At 51.9% G+C, this 18817-nt stretch overlaps 1 protein-coding gene across 5 annotated transcripts in view; it reads left to right on the plus strand.

The window, feature by feature from the left end:
* The window catches only part of MYH14 (myosin heavy chain 14), a 78870-nt gene that overhangs the window by 42461 nt on the left and 17592 nt on the right, over positions 1 to 18817 (plus strand). For all 5 annotated transcript variants that reach the window (XM_070772171.1, XM_070772170.1, XM_070772172.1 and 2 more), the window contains 12 exons: positions 2064 to 2185; positions 4306 to 4375; positions 4526 to 4686; positions 5883 to 5991; positions 7052 to 7183; positions 8021 to 8227; positions 9641 to 9778; positions 11880 to 12003; positions 12603 to 12774; positions 14600 to 14812; positions 15381 to 15525; positions 16865 to 17071. In XM_070772171.1, the coding sequence (XP_070628272.1) occupies positions 2064 to 2185; positions 4306 to 4375; positions 4526 to 4686; positions 5883 to 5991; positions 7052 to 7183; positions 8021 to 8227; positions 9641 to 9778; positions 11880 to 12003; positions 12603 to 12774; positions 14600 to 14812; positions 15381 to 15525; positions 16865 to 17071 (1800 nt within the window). The remainder of the gene's footprint in view (positions 1 to 2063; positions 2186 to 4305; positions 4376 to 4525; positions 4687 to 5882; positions 5992 to 7051; positions 7184 to 8020; positions 8228 to 9640; positions 9779 to 11879; positions 12004 to 12602; positions 12775 to 14599; positions 14813 to 15380; positions 15526 to 16864; positions 17072 to 18817) is intronic.

The following is an 18817-nucleotide window of genomic DNA, read 5'->3' on the forward strand; positions in this document are numbered from 1 at the left end:
CAACATAAGAGAAGATGAAACTACAGAATTAGGTGCTTGGGGCTTGTACTGTCCTCAGGAAGTAGGAGCTGCAGTTATTGGGGAGGTGGCTCTGTGTGTGTGTTTCCCTTCTCTGTAAATACTGTGTGTATGTTAGTCGCTCTGTTGTTTCTAACTCTTTGCGACCCTGTGGACTATAGCCCACCCGGCTCCTCTGTCTATGGGATTCTCCAGGCAAGAATTCTGTGGTGGGTTGCCGTTTCCTACTCCAGGGGATCTTCCCAACCCAGGGGTCAGACCCACATCTCTTGCATTTCCTGCATTGGCAAGTGGATTCTTTACCGCTGTGCCACATGGGAAGCCCCTCTGAAGTTGGAAAGTGGCTTAACAATCAGTGACCTGTCAGGGTGTAACTGGCAGGAGTTTTTCTTTCTTGGTGGTATATAAAATAACAATGTGTTTTATAATTGAGGGTGCCTTATATTTGATGAAACATGGTATACGTGGACTCAGCCACGTCTCCATAGAACCCTGGTCCTTTTACGTGGAAAATGGTGCTTAGAGTTTAAGATGTGGGTGTTCGGTGTGCTCAATGGTATCAAGCTGTCACTCCAGGGAGATTCCAGCATGTAGATGAGGTTGAGAACAACTGATCTAGAAGTCCATAAAAAAAACTGGTTATTGTGTTGATTACTCTGGGGGCCTGGGCAAGGCAAGAGTTGTCTTTTAGAATGCATGGTTTTCGTAGTGTTTAGATTTTTACCAAGTGCCAGGTAGTAGGGGTACAGTGAAACCAGGGAGGGCTCCCTGGAGGAGGTGAACACTTCCTGGGTTTCCTTGGTGGCTCAGTGGTAAAGAATCTGCCTGTCAATGCAGGAGATGAGGGTTCCATCCCTGAGTTGGGAAAATCCCCTGGAGAAGGAAATAGCAACTCACTCCAGTATTCTTGCTGGGAAATCCCATGGACAGAGGAGCCTGCGGGGCTATAGTCCATAGGGTGACAAAGGAGTCGGACTCGGCTTGGCAACTAAACAACAGCAAAAATATTTATATATTTATTTGGCTGCACTGGGTCTTAGTGACAGCATATGGGATCTAGTTCTGCCACCAGTGATCGGACTATGCCCCGCTGCATTGGGAGCCCAGAGTCTCAGCCACTGGAGCAACAAGAAAGTCCTTGAAAGTTAACTGCCCAAAATAATAATGTATGTGCTTTGTTCACCTTCCTAGACTATGCTATGCAAATTCAGCCTTCCCGCGCGCCTTCCCCTCTACTCTGTTCTTTGCCACGCAACGCTGTTAATCATTTACTTTTGACGTTTATCAATGATGTCTTGCGGAGAAGGAAATGGCAACCCACTCCAGTATTCTTGCCTAGAGAATCTCATGGACATAGGAGCCTGGTGGGCTGCTGTCCATAGGGTCGCACAGAGTTGGACATGACTGAAGCGACTTAGCATGCATGCATGCATTGGAGAAGGAAATGGCAACCCACTCCAGTATTCTTGCCTGGAGAATCCCAGGGACAGAGGAGCCTGGCGGGCTGCCGTCTATTGGGTCACACAGAGTCAGACACGACTGAAGCGACTTAGCAGCAGCAGCAGCAGCAGTGATGTCTTGACCTCACTGTCAGTCTCTTGCAGTGGACAGTGAGCTTCCCCGGGGGCAGGCATTTCTGCCTGGCGTATAGTAGGTGCTCAGTAAATTATAGGCTGGTGGTTCAGTTGCTAAGTCATGTCCGACTCTTGCGACCCCATGGACTGTATGTAGCCTGCCAGGCTGAGTCCATGGGGTTCTCTAGGCAAGAATACTGGAATGGGTTGCCATTTCCTTCTCCAGGGGATCTTCCCGACCCAAGGAGCAAAGCCGCGTCTGTTACATCTACCTGTACTGGCAGGCGGGTTCTTTACCACTAGGGCCACCTGGGAAGCCCAAACTTATAGGTTGAACCAGATGAAATTGCCTACCGTTTTCCACCTGCCCAAACTGCCATCCACCTGTGTTCCCCTGCCGGCTGCCGGCCGGTGCATGGCGCCCCCGTGTGGTGGCCGCTGACCTCGCGTGTCTGTCACTGCTCTCCACAGGCGGGGAAGCTGGACCCCCGGCTGGTGCTGGACCAGCTGCGCTGTAACGGCGTTCTGGAGGGCATCCGCATCTGTCGCCAGGGCTTTCCCAACCGCATCCTCTTCCAGGAGTTCCGGCAGCGGTGAGCGGCATGGGTGGGGTGGGGCCAGGTTTGGAAGCCGCTGCATCTACATTCAAAGCTCCCCTCTCCCGCGCCGCTACTTCTGGGCTGGGCGGGGGTGTGGCCTCGGCGCGAGGGGAGGGGCGGGGCCTCTGGGCGAGTTCCTTTGGTTGCTGAGTCTCAGCTTACTCTGTGTTGTGGGAGAGCAACGTCGCCTTCAACGTCCCCTTCAGTGGGCTCCCCAAGAGAAAGGGCATAGAGCATTACGTTGTAATCGGTTATCGCAACAAGCGTTTCTTATAAAAATGCAGTCGAGCAAGAGAACAGAAAATATCAACATATAAGATCCCTAGTGATTGAGAAAGTCTGATACACACATTTCTCAATCACCAATAAAAACTATGGCACTTTAATATTTGATATTAATATATTATGTATATGATATTTATGTGCATGTATATATACGGTAAATATTAAAACAAAAGTTATGCTTCACACAAGCTGTATGTAGCAGAATCATTCACTGAGAATGAGAGCCCCATATACAATTTAAAATTTTCCTATTAGCCATATTTTTAAAAGTAAAAAGAAACGGGGAATTAATGATAGCAAGAGAGTTTATGTAACCCAATACAGCCAAGATATTAGATCATTTTAACATGTAATCTGGAGAAGGAAATGGCAACCCACTCCTGTATTCTTGCCTGGTAAATTCCATGGACAGAGGAGCCTGGCAGGCTACAGTCCGTGGGGTCACAGGAGTTGGACACGACTGAGCACCCACGCAACATGTAGTCAATATAAAAATTTAGTAGTGAGACATTGTGCATTATTTTGTTTCTTACTGAATCTTTGAAGTTCAGTGTATGTCTTCCATCCATAGCACATCTCAGCTTGGACACAAATTTCCAGTGGTCAAAGAGAAATATACTCCTATTAAGACAATGAAATTGTGTTGAAAAGAAAAATATTTTACACTGCTTCAGTTTTCAAATTGAAGTTTCATTTAATTAAAATGAAATGCAATTACAAATCCTGGTCTCCAGTTGCCCCAGCCATCTTTCCAGGGCTCTTTGTAGTTGCGTGTGGCCAATAGCGTTACATTGGACAGCTCAGGTCTGCAATTTCCTACTCAAAGTGTGGTCCCTGGATCAGCAGCATCAGTATCACCCAGCAGCTTATTAGATATGCATATTTTTGGGCCCCTCCCCAGACTTACTGGATTAGGATCTGCATCTTAACAAGATCCTTGGTGACTGAGAAACTCTGATACACGCAGATACACACACACACATTTCCCAATCACCAGTTTAAAAATATGGCATATTAATATATGACATTAATATATCATGCATATGATGTATATGTGTGTGTGTATGTTATATATATATCATATCCATATTTTTAATGAAATGTCATGATCCAGGGAGCGGGCATAGAAGGAGAAAGGCGCTGAGGATGGACACGTATGTGTTTAATGAAATGTACTTTTCAAATTCGGATTTGCACAGAGAAATGTAAAAGAAACATCTGTAAGGCACTTAACTCAGGACCTGACACGTAATAAGTTCAAAAACATCAGCCCCCATTTGTTATTCTCACACTTCCGAGACGCACCTTTTTTTACATCTCAATGACCTATGCACGTATTCTTGCTAAGTCACTTCAGTTGCATCCAACTCTTTGCAACCCCAGTGGACTGTAGCCCACAGGCTCCTCTGTCCATGGGATTCTGCAGGCAGGCATAATGGAGTGGGTTGCCATGCCCTCCTCCAGGGGATCTTCCCAAACCAGGGATCACAACCGTATCTCTTAGTCTCCTGCATTGGCAGAGGAGTTCTTTACCACGAGCGCCACCTGGGAAGCCCCAATTACTTATGGTGTTGGTGTAATTAAACACTTGTAATCAGCAAGTGCTGTGTCCCAGGAGGAGAGCTTTTATTGATGACATTGCTTCTGGTGGTGATATCGATGCTCTCAGGCTGGTGAGCGACCCTCGGTGATATTTGAATATTTCTTTCTGTTACTGTTCCTATTGTCGTTGTTCCTATTGTTATTTGTCCCTCTGAGCCCAGTGCCTGGCCGTGGTGACAGTTTGCTGTTACTCTTCACCCTACCCTACCCCTCTCCCCTCATTGCAGGTATGAGATCCTGACGCCCAATGCCATCCCCAAGGGCTTTATGGATGGGAAACAGGCCTGTGAGAAGATGGTGAGTGAGAGGTGGAGTGCAAGTGTGTGTGTGTGTGTGTGTGTGTGTGTGTGTGTGTGTATGTATGGTCTCAAGGGGTGGAGAAGGTTGAGCTGGAAACCTCCCCACTCCTCGCCCCTCCTCCTCACAACCCCTCCCTGAACCCCACAGATCCAGGCCCTAGAATTGGACCCCAACCTCTACCGCGTGGGACAAAGCAAGATCTTCTTCCGGGCAGGCGTTCTGGCCCAGCTAGAGGAAGAGCGGGACCTGAAGGTCACAGATATCATTGTGTCCTTCCAGGCAGCTGCCCGGGGATACCTGGCTCGCAAGTAGGGCTCCACACTATCTCTTGGGGTCATATTGGCCACGACTGGTTCAGGGAGGGTTGATCAGATGTCCCCAGAGGCGATGCAGGAAGAGGTTGACCAGCTGGGTCCAGATGGCAGGGCCTCTGAGATGGTAGAAGGGCTGAGATACAAAAGGATGGAGCTACTAGATGCCCAGGCTTCTTGGTTCTACAGTCCCTGAGGCTCCTGAGTGATGCTAGGACCACAGAGAAGAGTTCAGTTCAGCCATAGGGCGACCAACCATCACAGTTTGCCTGGGACTGGAGGTTTCCTGGGATGCATGATCTTCGTGCTAAAACAGAGGAAGCCCCAGGCAAACCGGGTTGAGGTGGTCACCCTAGTGGCCAGTACCTCGAGGGACTCCAATCTGGAGGAGGAGACATACACCAGCACAAAGGGTCACAGTCCAGGGTGAGATGTGCTTCAGTGGGGGTCGTACAGCTGCAGCGAGAGGCCCTGCAGACCAGGTAGATGAAAGACCATGGGAAACGTGTTCCAGGCAGGAGTGACAGCCTGCCAAGGCCTGGTGATGTGAGAGCCTGGCACATTTCAGGAAGGCGGCGAGTTTTCAGGAACATCCCCTTCTCCCTGGGAACTGGCCCAGAGGAAGGATCAGAGAATAAAGGACTCCCCAAACACCAGGCTGAGAGGCAGGGACTGTGACCAGGGGCAGTGGGAGTAGCAGAGGGCCGAGTCAGCTGTGGGCGTAGAAAGACCTCTCTGGAAGCATGTCAGGGATGGGTTGGAGGCTGGGAAGGAAGCTGGGGTGTCTGGTGGGGTAGAAAATGAGATCTGAATTGAAGCTGAGGCAGGGGCAGAGTCAAGGGCAGAAAGACTGATGAACTGCCCACACAAGATTTACCGACAATAGAACAATGCTCGCACACGGCTGGTGCGGCTAAGTTGCTTGTCATGTCTGACGCTTGTGACCCCATGGAATGTAACCCACCAGGCTCCTCTGTCCATGGGATTCTCCAGGCAAGAATACTGGAGTGGGTTGGAATCTTCCCAGCCCAGAGATGAAACTCAAGCCTCTTTCATCTCCTGTGTTAGCAGATGGGTTTTTTACCACTAGTGCCACCTGGGAAGCCCAGTAGACATTTAATAATGGTTGCTAAGGGGACAGGGCCTGGAGGGGCCGCATGTCCCTTCTCCCACCTGCCTGTCTCCCCACCCAGGGCCTTCCAGAAGCGGCAGCAGCAGCAGAGCGCCCTGAGGGTGATGCAGCGGAACTGTGCGGCTTACCTCAAGCTGAGACACTGGCAGTGGTGGCGGCTCTTCATCAAGGTGAGGGCATCTGGAGGGGTGACCCCAGTGGCAAGGAGACAGGTCCTTGGGGCCAGGTCTGCTTGGGCAAGTGACTTCCTTTGGGCCTCAGTTTTCTGCATCTGTAAAATGGGACCAATCAGCCCAACACTTGTTCCTTGGGATTCTTCAGTTAACAAGTGACAGAAAATCCGACTCAAACCAGCATGGATAGTAGATTCGGGATAGCTTTATGTGCAGCTGGGTCTAGGGTTGAGTTGGGTGTCCCTAAGATCCCCTAGAATTCAGGGATTCACTGGAAGGACTCACAGAACTTAGAAAAGCTGTTCCACTCGTGGTTACAGTTTATTACAGTGAAAGGATGGACATTAAAGTCAAGAAAGGTAAAAGGCGCACGGGGCATAGTCCAGACTTCCATTTGGGTTCTTCAGGTGTGGGTGGGGCTGGCCTGTTTCTCCAGCCAGAATCACTCAGTGTAAAGTGCGTCTTTCATCATGGACTTGGATGAAGAACTTTGAGGCACACTGTGAGTGGCCAGTGGCTGCTGTAGGCAAAGCGATCCCGTAGCAAAATGGGACACTTTTAGTGCTGCTTGTCATGTACCCTGGACTGTTCTAGACTCTTGGTAAATATGAAGTCATTCATGCATTCCGAAAACCCTGTGAAATAGGGGCTGCTATTATTCCCAATTCTGTTTGTTTTTTGGCCCCAGCGAGGGACATGTAGGATCTTAGTTCCCGGACCAGGGATCCAACCTACGCCCCCTTCATTGAAAGCACAGTCTTTTTCTTCTTCTTTTTTTAAATCTGTGGCCAAACCAGCAGGCATGTGGAATCTTAGTTCCCTGACCAGGGCATCGAACCTGTGCCCTCTGCATTGGAAGGCTGAGTCTTAACCACTGGACCGCTCGGGAAGCCCCTCTCATCCCACTTTTCTAGATGAGGTGACACAGGCAGTAGTGGAGGAGCTGGCATGGGAACCCAGGAATGGGACTCTCCTCAGAGCGTGAGCTGTTAGCTTCCGAGCCCAGTGGCCTCCCACGGTGGGAGCCAGCCATCCACACCCCCTCCTGTCCCCACAGGTGAAGCCGCTGCTGCAGGTAACGCGGCAGGATGAGGTGCTGCAGGCGCGGGCTCAGGAACTACAGAAAGTGCAGGAGCTGCAGCAGCAGAGTGCCCGCGAGGTGGGCGAGCTCCAGGGTCGGGTGGCGCAGGTAAGGGGCGGGGCCATCGCGCGGGGGCGGGGCCAGTGGGTGGGACCGGTGGTGGTGGGCGGGGCTTCCGACGGAGCCCGCTGCAGGAATAGATTGCCGGCCGAGTTTCACTCGGGCGGAATGGGGGCGGAAACTGTGGTGTGGTGAGCAGTGAGATGCAGGGAGCAGGGTCCTGGGGATGTGGCCAAGGTATCTGGTGGGAGTGGGGCTGGTGCTGCTGAGACAAGATGCTCGGTAGCTGGTCCAGCACGGGGGCAGGGCAGAAGCCCAGTTTCGTGGCGGGGCCACCCTCCGCAGGCGGTGGACCTTCCACTGTTGCCAGCATTTCTGGTATCTTAAAATAACGCCGAGACAGAGCCCTTCTCGTTCATTTTTTCTGTTTGCTTTTTCGGAGTTATTTCCTTTGGTTAAATTTCTAGGCGTGGGAGTAGTAAATGCAATGTGAGCTGACAGAAAGTCCTCCAGAGGCCATTTCTCTGGAGGATGGACTGGAGATGGAGAAGCTGGAGGCTGGGAGGCCGAGAAGAGTCCACTGGGAGAGGATGAAACCTGAGCCTGTTAGGGTTATGGGAGCAGAGTGGGGCGGCAGGGGATGGAGGGGGACTGACGGACTATAGGGAAGTGAGGGAGAGGGCGGAACCCAGCTGGCTGACTCGGTGACTGGGGCTCATCCTGAGATGACGGGCAGGTTGGGGGACTGTCTTCCATCCCTCCCTCCTGCCCCCCAGGCCCCCAGGCCAGACTAGATCAGGGGGCAGGAGACCCTGATGCTCTGCGGAGGGCCATCCTGGGAGCACTGCCTAGCAGCCGCTGACCTCCCCTCCACCCCCTCCCCAGCTGGAAGAGGAGCGTGCCCGCCTGGCAGAGCAGCTGCGCGCAGAGGCAGAGCTGTGTGCTGAGGCTGAGGAGACCCGGGGCCGGCTGGCAGCCCGGAAGCAGGAGCTTGAGCTGGTGGTGTCCGAGCTGGAGGCCCGCGTGGGCGAGGAGGAGGAGTGCAGTCGCCAGCTGCAAACCGAGAAGAAGAGGCTGCAGCAACACATACAGGTCTGCCCACCCACCCCCTGCCTGCGCCGCGAGGCCACCTCCCCCCACCCCTTCTGTTGACCCCGCCCACCTCTGCTTCAGCAAGCCCTGCCTCTTAAAAACAAGTCTCAGTTCAAAGTGGCTTAAGCAAAGAGACTACTTTTGTTTGTTCTTTTCAAATAATGGGAGACTCTAGACTCTGTAAGCTTCAGGCATGGCTGGATCCAGGTGCTCAAGCAGTCGCCTCAGTACTCTGCCTCTCTCCATCTTCTGGCTCCATTTGCCTCTGTGCTGCTGCATTCTGAGGCTGGCTGCCCTCCCTTGGTTCCCCTTCAAAATCCACAGATGTGTTCTACACTTGAGGCACATCTCAATTCAGATGCTAAATTCTCACTGGCAGGACTTCATCGGCATTTGTGCTCCATAACTTCTTCAGTGGAAACACGTAGATTCATATCCCCAACTTGGTCCAAACATACTTCAAAGTTTCCCAATAATTAATTGAGTGACTGGTTTTCAGTTTAAGAGAAGTTGAGATAAATTGAAAATTCAGCTCCTCAGTCAGACTGGTCACATTTTGAGAACTCAGTAGCATTTTAATCATTGCCTCTTGACCCCATTGGAGAGGGAGAGCCCTGCCCTGCGGTTATGGAGATGGCCTAACACACCACACCTGATCCTGGGCAGATGTGCTAGAAAGCAAGTTACTGGTCACAAATACTCACAGCCTGAGGAAGGCAGACACCGTGACATAGAGAGTCACAGTGGGGTTGCACTCAGGAATGCAGTGAACCAGCTGCTGCTATGGGAGGCAGGCTTAGTAGTAACAAGAGAACGAGGTGACCCCACTTCCCTGCAGGAAGATGTGATTGGTTTGTTTATTTAATTAATTTATTTATTTTTTGGCTGCACCACATGGCATGCATGATCTTAGTTCTCTGGCCAGGGACCCCACCCCCATGCCTCTGAACTCATGCCTTCAGCATTGGAAGTGAGGAGTCCTAACCATTGGACCACCAGGGAAGTCCCAATTACTTTGTTTAAATAATTCCAAGGACTACCAGGTAATTGAAGTGCACTAGACAAGGATAAGCAGATACCCTGTCTTGTCCCCAGGATATAATATCTGTATCCTATAGAGATATTGTGTATAGATATCTATACAGACAGTGTAGACAGTGTATAGATATTGTATGCTGGGCACCAGGTTCAATGTCTCCAACAGTGCCTGGCCCCCCTGCCAGGCACTCAGTCAATGTTTATTGAGCCAATGAATGAAAGTAATAGTTGGGTCCTTCCCAGCCCTGCCCAGAGTGTGGACCTGTTTGAGCCACAAGCCCCGGGGGTCTGTGAGCCATCCCCACCACCCCTGTCCGTCCCATCACACCCCAGTCCCCACCCCTGGGTCCTCACCCCACCTCCTCCACACTCCAGGAGCTGGAGACTCACCTCGAGGCTGAGGAAGGGGCCCGGCAGAAGCTGCAGCTGGAGAAGGTGACGACGGAGGCAAAGCTGAAAAAACTGGGGGAAGATCTGTTACTCTTGGAAGATCAGAACGCCAAGCTGAGCAAGGTCAGTGGCCGGTGAGCCCCCAAGCGTGGAGGGTGTGGGCCCACTGGTGGGCTGGGTCCCTCTCTGCATCGCCCACCCCCAGCATGCCCACCTCTAGGAGTCTTTGGATTCTCCATCTTGGCTGTGTCTCCCTTGAACTTTTCCCATCTCCTAGCCTCTCTGTCACAGCTTCACTCCAGCCAGTGTTTACTGAGCAGCTATTATGAGTCATTCTTTATCTCTGTGTCATCAGACACCCCAAAGCCTCATTGCTAAAAGCAACCCCCATTTCATTACATCCCATTGCTCTGTGGGTCCACTGGGCTATGGTCCCCTTAAAGAGTTGCCATGACATGATGGCAGGGGCTGGAAGGTGGTATCTGGGTGCTCCTTCATGCGGCCTCTCTGCTTACAGGAGAGCCTGGGTTTCTCATCTGGCAGCTCAGGACTCCCAGAAAATGAAGCAGAAGCAACCAGGCCTCTTAAAGGCTTAAGCCTGGAACTGACATCACTTTCTCTGAATTCTATGCATCAGGCGTTGGCAAAGGTTTTCTCTAAAAGGCCGAATAGTAAACATTCAGGGCTCAGCAGGCTGCTCTGTTTCTGTGCCAACCACTCAAATCTGCTGTGGTAATGTGAAAGCAGCCACAGATGGCCTGTGATCAAATGGGCGTGGCTATGTCTCAATAAAACTTTATTTATAAATGCAAGCAGTGGGCCAGGTTTGGCCTGCAGGCTGTGATTTGCCGACCACTGAGATTAAAGCCGGAGAAGGCAATGGCACCCCACTCCAGTACTCTTGCCTGGAAATCCCATGGATGGAGGAGCCTGGTAGGCTGCAGTCCATGGGGTCACGAAGAGTCGGACACGACTGAGTGACTTCACTTTCACTTTTTACTTTCGTGCATTGGAGAAGGAAATGGCAACCCACTCCAGTGTTCTTGCCTGGAGAATCCCAGGGACAGGGGAGCCTGGTGGGCTGCCATCTATGGGGTCGCACAGAGTCGGACACAACTGAAGCGACGTAGCAGCAGCAGCAGCAGCAGAGCTTAAAGCAGACTCAGTCTAGATTCAAGGGGTGGAGAATTGGACTCTGTCCATGGCTGGGCATGTGGTGAAGAGTCTGCCACCATCTTTAACCTGCTCAGGGTTAAACCCCTGGGCTAGGCACAGGGGGTATGGCATTTAACTAACTAGAAAAACATTTCTGTCCTCACAAAGGCATGGGCAAGGGGGAAGCTAGCCGAGTCACCCCAGGAAATCAACATAATCATACAGTGCGAACGAATTATAAACTGTCAGAAAAGAACAGAAAACTGTGGAAGGGGATGGCCTGACCTGCACTAGGTGTGGTCAGGACAGGCTTCCCGGAGGCAGTGTTGCCTGAGTTGAGAGCTCAACGATGCACAGGAGTCTTCTGGAACATTCCTTGGATGCAGTGGCTCTTCTCTCCTACTCTGTTCTATGTCTTCCTTTTTAAGGTAGTGCCAACCCACTGCCTAGACTTCCAAAACCACTCACAGTATGAAAAACGCTGCTCAAAAAATACATAAATAATGAAAATAAGTAAAAAAAAAATAAAAAGACAGAAAAGAAAAAAGTGCTGGTCCAGGCCAGTGCTTCTCAAACTCCCATGTGCCCAAGACTCACAGGGAGAACTTGTCAGAGTGCAGATTCTGACTCGGCAGGTCTGGAGCGGGGGGGACCCTGAGATTCCATTCCTAACAAGCTCCCATTTGGTGCTGATGACGCTGGTCCGTGAATCAGACCTGGAGTAGTGATGAGGCTCCAGTGCTCACCCGTGCATGCAGCTGAAGTGCAAGGATGTTCAGTGCAGTGTTGTTTATAATAGCAGGTGATTCGAATCAACATGAGCATCCATCCGAGGGCCGTCGGGTTAATGAATGGGGGTATCCTTCCAATAGTGGGAGTCTATGCGGTTAAGTCTGATGGGGGTGTGATGGGTTCATAGACACTAGGGACACTAGGGAATGGGAAAGGAGGGAAGGGGTGGGAGCAGGAAGGGTCAGGGGAGGAAGGAGGTGAGCAGAAACACAGATGGGAATGACAGCCAAGATGAGCAGAGCCCCTGACTCCCACCCCCACCTCCCACTGTGCTCAGGAGCGGAAGCTGCTGGAGGAGCGGCTGTCCGAGTTCTCATCCCAGGCAGCCGAGGAGGAGGAGAAAGTCAAGAGCCTCAATAAGCTTCGACTCAAATATGAGGCCACCATTGCGGACATGGAGGGTGAGCTCCCGCCCCCCAGGGGGGCCTATGCACACTCCAGCAGGGGCGAGGGTGGGGTGGGGGGACAGCCCTCATGTGCTGTGGGGCCTCAGTGGTCACATCTGCTAAATGGGGGCAGGAAAGAAGGCTGGGGACAGGTTGTGTGTCCTCCTTCCCAATCCAGTTCTCTTCCTATCTCCTTGGTATCTTGGGTGACTCTAGCTGATGGCTCCACTAACTGTTTCAGACACTTTTTTTTTTCTCGCTCTGTCCCTTGCTGAGGACTCAGAAGCAGAAACAGAAGAGAGGGAGCACAGGAGGAGGCTGGGGGTGCAGGGAGAAGAAGACAGGGCAGAGGGAGCCGGCTGGCCGGCAGGGGCCGGCGGGGGCGTGGGAGCGGTGGGGGAGAGGACGGCCTCTGGGGTCTGCTGCGGATCAGGACCAGTGGGCTATCCCAGGGGTGGGGAAGCTGGGAAAGATGGGGAGGGGTGGAAAAAGAGGCTGAGCTCAGCCTGACGCCCTGAAAGTGCGTGCGATGACTGGGGCGAGGGGGCTGGGGGTCTCCCTGGGGGTGTGGGTCTGGCTCCCTCATGCGTGGCCCACACTCCTCCTGCCTGCAGACCGCCTCCGGAAGGAGGAGAAGAGCCGCCAGGAACTGGAGAAGCTGAAGCGGCGGCTGGACGTGGAAGGCTCGGAGCTGCAGGAGCAGATGGCGGAACAGCAGCAGCGGGCAGAAGAGCTGCGCGCCCAGCTGGGCCGCAAGGAGGAGGAGCTGCAGGCTGCCTTGGCCAGGTGCGGGGTGGGCCGGCGGGGCGCGCGGCACGAGGGCGCCGCCTAGCGGCGATGGAGACGCCCGGCTGAGACCCGCTAACCCACAGAGATTCAGTGTACCCTTCTGTAAGATGGACACAGCCAGAGTTCCAAGCCCTCCTGGTTAAGGGAAAACTGAAAGCGGGCCCTGCGTGTCTAGTAACTTAGTTTCTTGCACTGAGGCCAGAAAATGCTTTTTTCTTCCTATCCCCCCTCCCCCTTCCTCTCCCCAGCCTCTCAAAGCTGAACCACTCAGAATCTGCTGTGATTGGATAAGTGATCTGGCCGTCTTAGGAATCATAATCATCATAATGCCAGCCATTCACAATTATTGAGCGCTTACTGTATGCCAGATATGGCGCTCACTGTTTTAGATGCTTTTCACCCTTGCGACCTTAGGCGCCCTTGTGTATGGATGCAGCTGGAATTCAGAGCAGCTACAATGTTGGGGAAATGTGGATTGCAGAATCGATGGGACATGGGTTGGTGGAGGGGAGTTAAGAACTGTGCACCCTCCAGCCTGACTTCTGAGTTCAAATCCCAATTCCTCCCCTTTCTGGCCTCATGACCTCACCCGAATAACATCACCTCTCAAGTCTTAGTTTCTCTATCTGGAAAATGGGGGTGATTATAGAAGCTCTCCCAGGGTTAGTGTAATAGTCGCTTAGTCGTGTTGGACTCTTTGTGACCCTATGGACTGTAGCCCACCAGCCTCCTCTGTCCAATGGATTTCCCAGGTAAGAATACTGGAGTGGGTTGACATTTCCTTCTCCAGGGGAATCTTCCCAACCCAAGGATTGAAACTGAGTCTCCTGTGTTGCAGGCAAATTCTTTACCATCTGAGCCACCAGGGAAGCCCAGGGTTAGTGTGGGGGTTAAATAAGAAGGCGCTGAGGACATGCTTCGCACAACCTAGGGCCTCAATTGATGCTGTGGTGTGTCTGTTCCTACTTTCCATTATCACTGTTATTTTTTTCCCTTTTGCGTTGAGGTGAAATTCACATAGCAAAATTAACCATTTTAAAGCATACCACTGAGGGGTATTTGGTACATTCACAATGCTGTGCAATCACTACCATCACCTCAAAAAAAATCCTATTAAACAATCCCTCCCCATCTCTCCCTCCCCTTAGCCCTCGGCAACCACCAGTGTGCTTCCTGTCTGCCTAGATTTGCTGATTCTTGCTACTTCTCCTAAGTGGAGTTGTGTAACACATAGCCTTTGGCACTTATGTATTACTGTTTCCATCACCACCCTCCTGGCAGTCCTGTGACGTGGGCGGTCATGCTCTCTCACAAACTGGGAGCCTGCAGTTCAGAGAGGCTGTCACTTGCCAGGGCAGGTGGCCAAGCAGAGGACACAAACTGTGATCGGCATATTTCCCTGAGCTGTTTAATCTGCAGTCCACACTGCCCCTTCATCCGGCTCCTCTTTGCAACAGCTTGATCCTAGAAGGGTTATGAGGAGGAGTTCAGGGGTCAGCCACCCACTGACCACGTGACCAGGGCAAGTACTTTCCCACCCTGCGCCCCAGTTTCCTGCGTGGGCATGAACATCACATGGGATGATAAGGCAGAGGGCTCTCAAGTGGAGGGAACTTAGTAAGCATCCTCGTGATACCAGTGGTGTCATCCCCACTTTACAGCTAGGGAAGTTGAGGCTCTGAGTCCTAGAGGCACGTGTCCAAGGACAGAGCTGGGATTCGAATCTGGAACTGGCCATGTCTAGTCCCTCCACACCCCCAGAAATCATCCCCACCCCCTGCCTGTCCTTGTACTAACCCCCTTGATCCTTGTCTACCCCCAGGGCAGAGGAAGAGGGTGGAGTCCGGGCCCAGCTACTCAAATCCCTGAGGGAGGCGCAGGCTGGGCTGGCCGAAGCCCAGGAGGACCTGGAGGCTGAGCGCGCGGCCAGGGCCAAGGCGGAGAAGCAGCGCCGGGACCTGGGCGAGGAGCTGGAGGCACTGCGGGGCGAGCTGGAGGACACGTTGGACTCCACCAATGCACAGCAGGAGCTCCGGTGAGGCTGGGCGGCCGGCAGCTGGCACCGGTTGGGGACCTGTGGAACCAGGTTGGGAGGAGAGGAAAAGGACATGGGTCCAAACTCTCCATCTGCACAGATGTTGAGTCATTCACCAGTTGTTTTCTGGGCACTGGCTCTGGACCAAGCTGGGGACATAAATGGATCAGACTCAGGCATTGTCCTCTGGAGCTCCCAGTCTGGGAGTAAGCAGATTCAGGCAAAGACAGACCTGGTCCAGAGCTAAGTGAGCTTTAATGGAGTAGGACAGGCCATCGTGGATGATCAGAGAAGACCCCTGTATCACGCTATGGGAGGGAGTCCAAAAAGACTTCTTGAGAAGGGGGCATTTTGAATAGGGTTTTGACAGATACATAGGAGCTCACTCTTAAAGCCACACTCCTCCTGCAGCATCACCACCCATACTCCTCGGGGAATATAGAATGAAGTCCCCATCCTTGAAGGGAAAGAATAAGAAGAGGCACAACCGGCTGTCGGGGGCTGCCCTAAAGTCCCAGTCTTCCTGTATTCTGAAATTCTATTCCCTGTCCCCCTTCCCCAATAAAAGGTCCAAGAGAGAACAGGAGGTGACGGAGTTGAAGAAGGCTCTGGAGGAGGAAACGCGCATTCATGAGGTGGCAGTGCAGGAGCTGCGGCAGCGCCATGGCCAGGCCCTGGGAGAGCTGGCGGAGCAGCTGGAGCAAGCCCGGAGGGTGGGTTGGGACGGGGCTGGGGTTTCTGGGGAGCCATGGGGAGGCAAAGTGGGATGCTGGGTGGAGGAGGTATGTCTGGCTGGTCCTAGGCCAGCCCGCTTCTCTTCTCAGGTATTCATGTCTCTGATCCATCTTTTTTAAAAAAATAATTTACTTATTATTGGCTGTGCTGGGTCTCGCTGCTGCTCGGGCTTTTCTGTAGTTGTGGTGAACGGGGGCTGCTCTCTAGTTGCAGTGCTCGGGCTTCTCATTGCAGTGGTTTCTCTTGCCGCAGAGCAAGGCTCTAGAGCTTTTGGGGTTCAGTGGTTGTGGCTCCCAGGCCCTAGAGCACAGGCTCGATAGTTGTGGCCCCGGGGCTGAGTTGCTCTGCAGGCATGTGGGATCTTTCTGGACCGGGGATCGAACCCATGTCTCCTGCATTGGCAGGTGGATTCTTTACCACTGAGCCACCAGGGAAGCCCACCGATCCATCTTTCATTCAGCGAACGTTCGTTGAATAGGTGCTATGTTCCCGGTGTGATATTGAGGGCCCCAAATATGAACCAGACAATCAGTACACACTTCTATTGTGGAGATGATGTTTTAGCAGGAGAGGCAGAGTGTAAACGATCTAAACAGATTCACAGTATATATCAGGGTTATAAGTGCTATGGGAAAATGATGAACAAAAAGCGGGGTCAGAATGCCAATAGCGGGGCGAGGGGGGCATTTTGTGATTTGAAATATAGAAGGCCATGGAGAGATTCTATGAAAAGGTGACCTCTGAGTGAAAAGCTGAAGGAAAGGGCTTCCCAGGAGGCTCAGTGGTAAAGAATCTGCCTGCCAATGCAGGTGACATGGGTTTGATCCCTGGGCGGGGAAGATCTCACATGCCTTGGGATAACTAAGCCCTTGCATCACAACTGTTAAGCCTGTGCTCTAGAGCCCAGGAGCCAAAACTACTGAAGCTCGCCTGCCCTAGAGCCCATGCTCCACAACAAGAGAAACCACGGCCATGTGAAGCCCATACATGGCAACTAGAGAGCAGCCCCTGCTCACCACAGCTGGAGAAAGCCCCCTCGAAGAAACAAAGACCCAGCATGGCCAAAAATAAATAAATAAGGTCATAATAAAAAAAAAATTAAGGAAGCGAAGGGTGACCCCATCTTGGCATCCTGGGAAACATGTTCTGGGCAGAGGGAACAGTCAGTGCAAAGGCCCCGGGGCAGGAGTGTGCCTGGGTCTTTAAGGAATGGTGAGGGGTTCCAGAGGAAATAGTGCAAGGGACATGGGGCATGCATGTGCCTGGCCTGGTAGAGAAAGGGAGTCATAAATCTCTGCCGTCCCTCTCCCACCTCAGAGCAAAGGCACATGGGAGAAGACCCGCTTGACTCTGGAGGCTGAAGTGTCTGAGCTGCGGACGGAGCTCAGCAACCTGCAGACCGCGCGGCAGGAGGGTGAGCAGCGGAGGCGTCGCCTGGAGTCACAGCTGCAGGAGGTGCAGGGCCGCGTGGGCGACGGGGAGCGGGCCCGAGCAGAGGCTGCAGAGAAGCTGCAGCGAGCCCAGGTGAGTGGGGCGGCCAGCTCAGCAGTGGTGTCTGCTGTGTGACTTTGGGTGAGATGCCTGCCCTCTCTGGGCTTCGGTTTGGTCCACATCAACCCTGCCGTCCCTGCCAACTTCTTCAGCATTATCACACATTAACAGCTAGTATCGGGTGAGTGGTTGCTTTATACCAAACATCCTGTGTATTTTTACTAAAGCCTCCTGACCCTCCTCTGAAGGAACTGCTAATATTGTTCCCATTTTACACACAGGGAAACTGAGGCCCAGGGAGGTGAAGCTGGTTGTCTAAGGTCCCTCAGAGCCAAAGCGTGAATCCAGGCATGACTAACCTTGCGGCTCTTAACCCTGCCGCAGTGCCCACCTTTCACCCTCTTATCTTCTGGCCGTAAATAATCCATGGTCTGATTAGAAAAACCCAGGATGAACATTTAAACCTGCAGGTAGAAAATGTCATACTGTAATTGTTAGGAGAGATGTGGGCTTTTTATTTTATTATGTTTTTAAACTAAATGACCAATACCTGTTTATTGCTGAGAACACGAGGCCAGGAGCTGCATCCAGGATCATTTTGGTGGTGATTTGGGTGCCAGGAGAACAGCTTTATTGAAATATAACTCACATACTGTATAACTCACCCATTTAAAATCAAACCAGTCCATCCTAAAGGAAATCAACCCTGAATATTCATTGGAAGGACTGATGCTGAAGCTGAAGCTTCAACACTTTGGCCACCTGATATGAAGAGCCGACTCTTAGAAAAGACCCTGAGGCTGGGAAAGATTGAGGGCAGGAGGAGAAGTGGGTGACAGAGGATGATACTGTTAGATAGCATCACTGATTTAATGGCCATGAGTTTGAACAAACTCCAGGAGATAGTGAAGGATAAGGAAGCTTGGTGTGCTACAGTCCGTGGGGTTGCAAAGAGTTGGACACCACTGAGCAACTGAACAACGAGTTTTAGTATATTCATAGAGTTGTACATTTATCACCATAATCTAATTTTAGGACATTTTCATCACCCTAGAAAGAAATCCCGTACGAGAGTTAGGGTTAAGGTCCTCCAATCTCACCCCCTGCCCTAGCAATTACTAATCTACCTTCTGTCTCTTTAGATTTCCTATTCTGGACACTTCATAGAAATGGAATCATACAATATGTGTCTTGTGTCTGACTTCACTCACTTAGCATAGTGTTGTCAAGGCTCATCCATGTTGTAGCATCCATCTGTACTTCATTATTTTTATGGCTGAATAATATTCCATTGTCTAGAGAGACCACATTTTGTTTATCCAGTCATCCGTGGATGGACGTTTGGGTTGTTTCCACCTTCTGGCAGTTGTGAATGCTGCTTCTGTGAACACCCCTGTACAGGTTTTTGCATGGACTTGTTTTCATTTCTCCTGGGTACAGACCCAGGAGCGGAATTGCTGGGCCCTGTGGAAACTCTGGTTTAACATCCTTGGTGGCTCAGATGGTAAAGAGTCTGCCTGCAATGCAGGAGACCAGGGTTCGATCCCTGGGTCGGGAAGATCCCCTGGAGAAGGGAATGGCAAACCATTCCAGTGTTCTTGCCTGGAGAATCCCATGGACAGAGGAGCCTGGTGGGCTACGGTGCATGGGGTCACAAAGGGTGAGATAGGACTGAACGACTAACACGTTCACTTTCACATGGAAACTCTGCATTTAACCATTTTAAGGAGCTGCTAGATTGATTATCGCGGCAGCTGCACCCTTCTACATCCCCACCAG

This window comes from Bos indicus, chromosome 18, assembly GCF_029378745.1.
Source record: "Bos indicus isolate NIAB-ARS_2022 breed Sahiwal x Tharparkar chromosome 18, NIAB-ARS_B.indTharparkar_mat_pri_1.0, whole genome shotgun sequence".
Lineage (NCBI taxonomy): Eukaryota > Metazoa > Chordata > Mammalia > Artiodactyla > Bovidae > Bos > Bos indicus.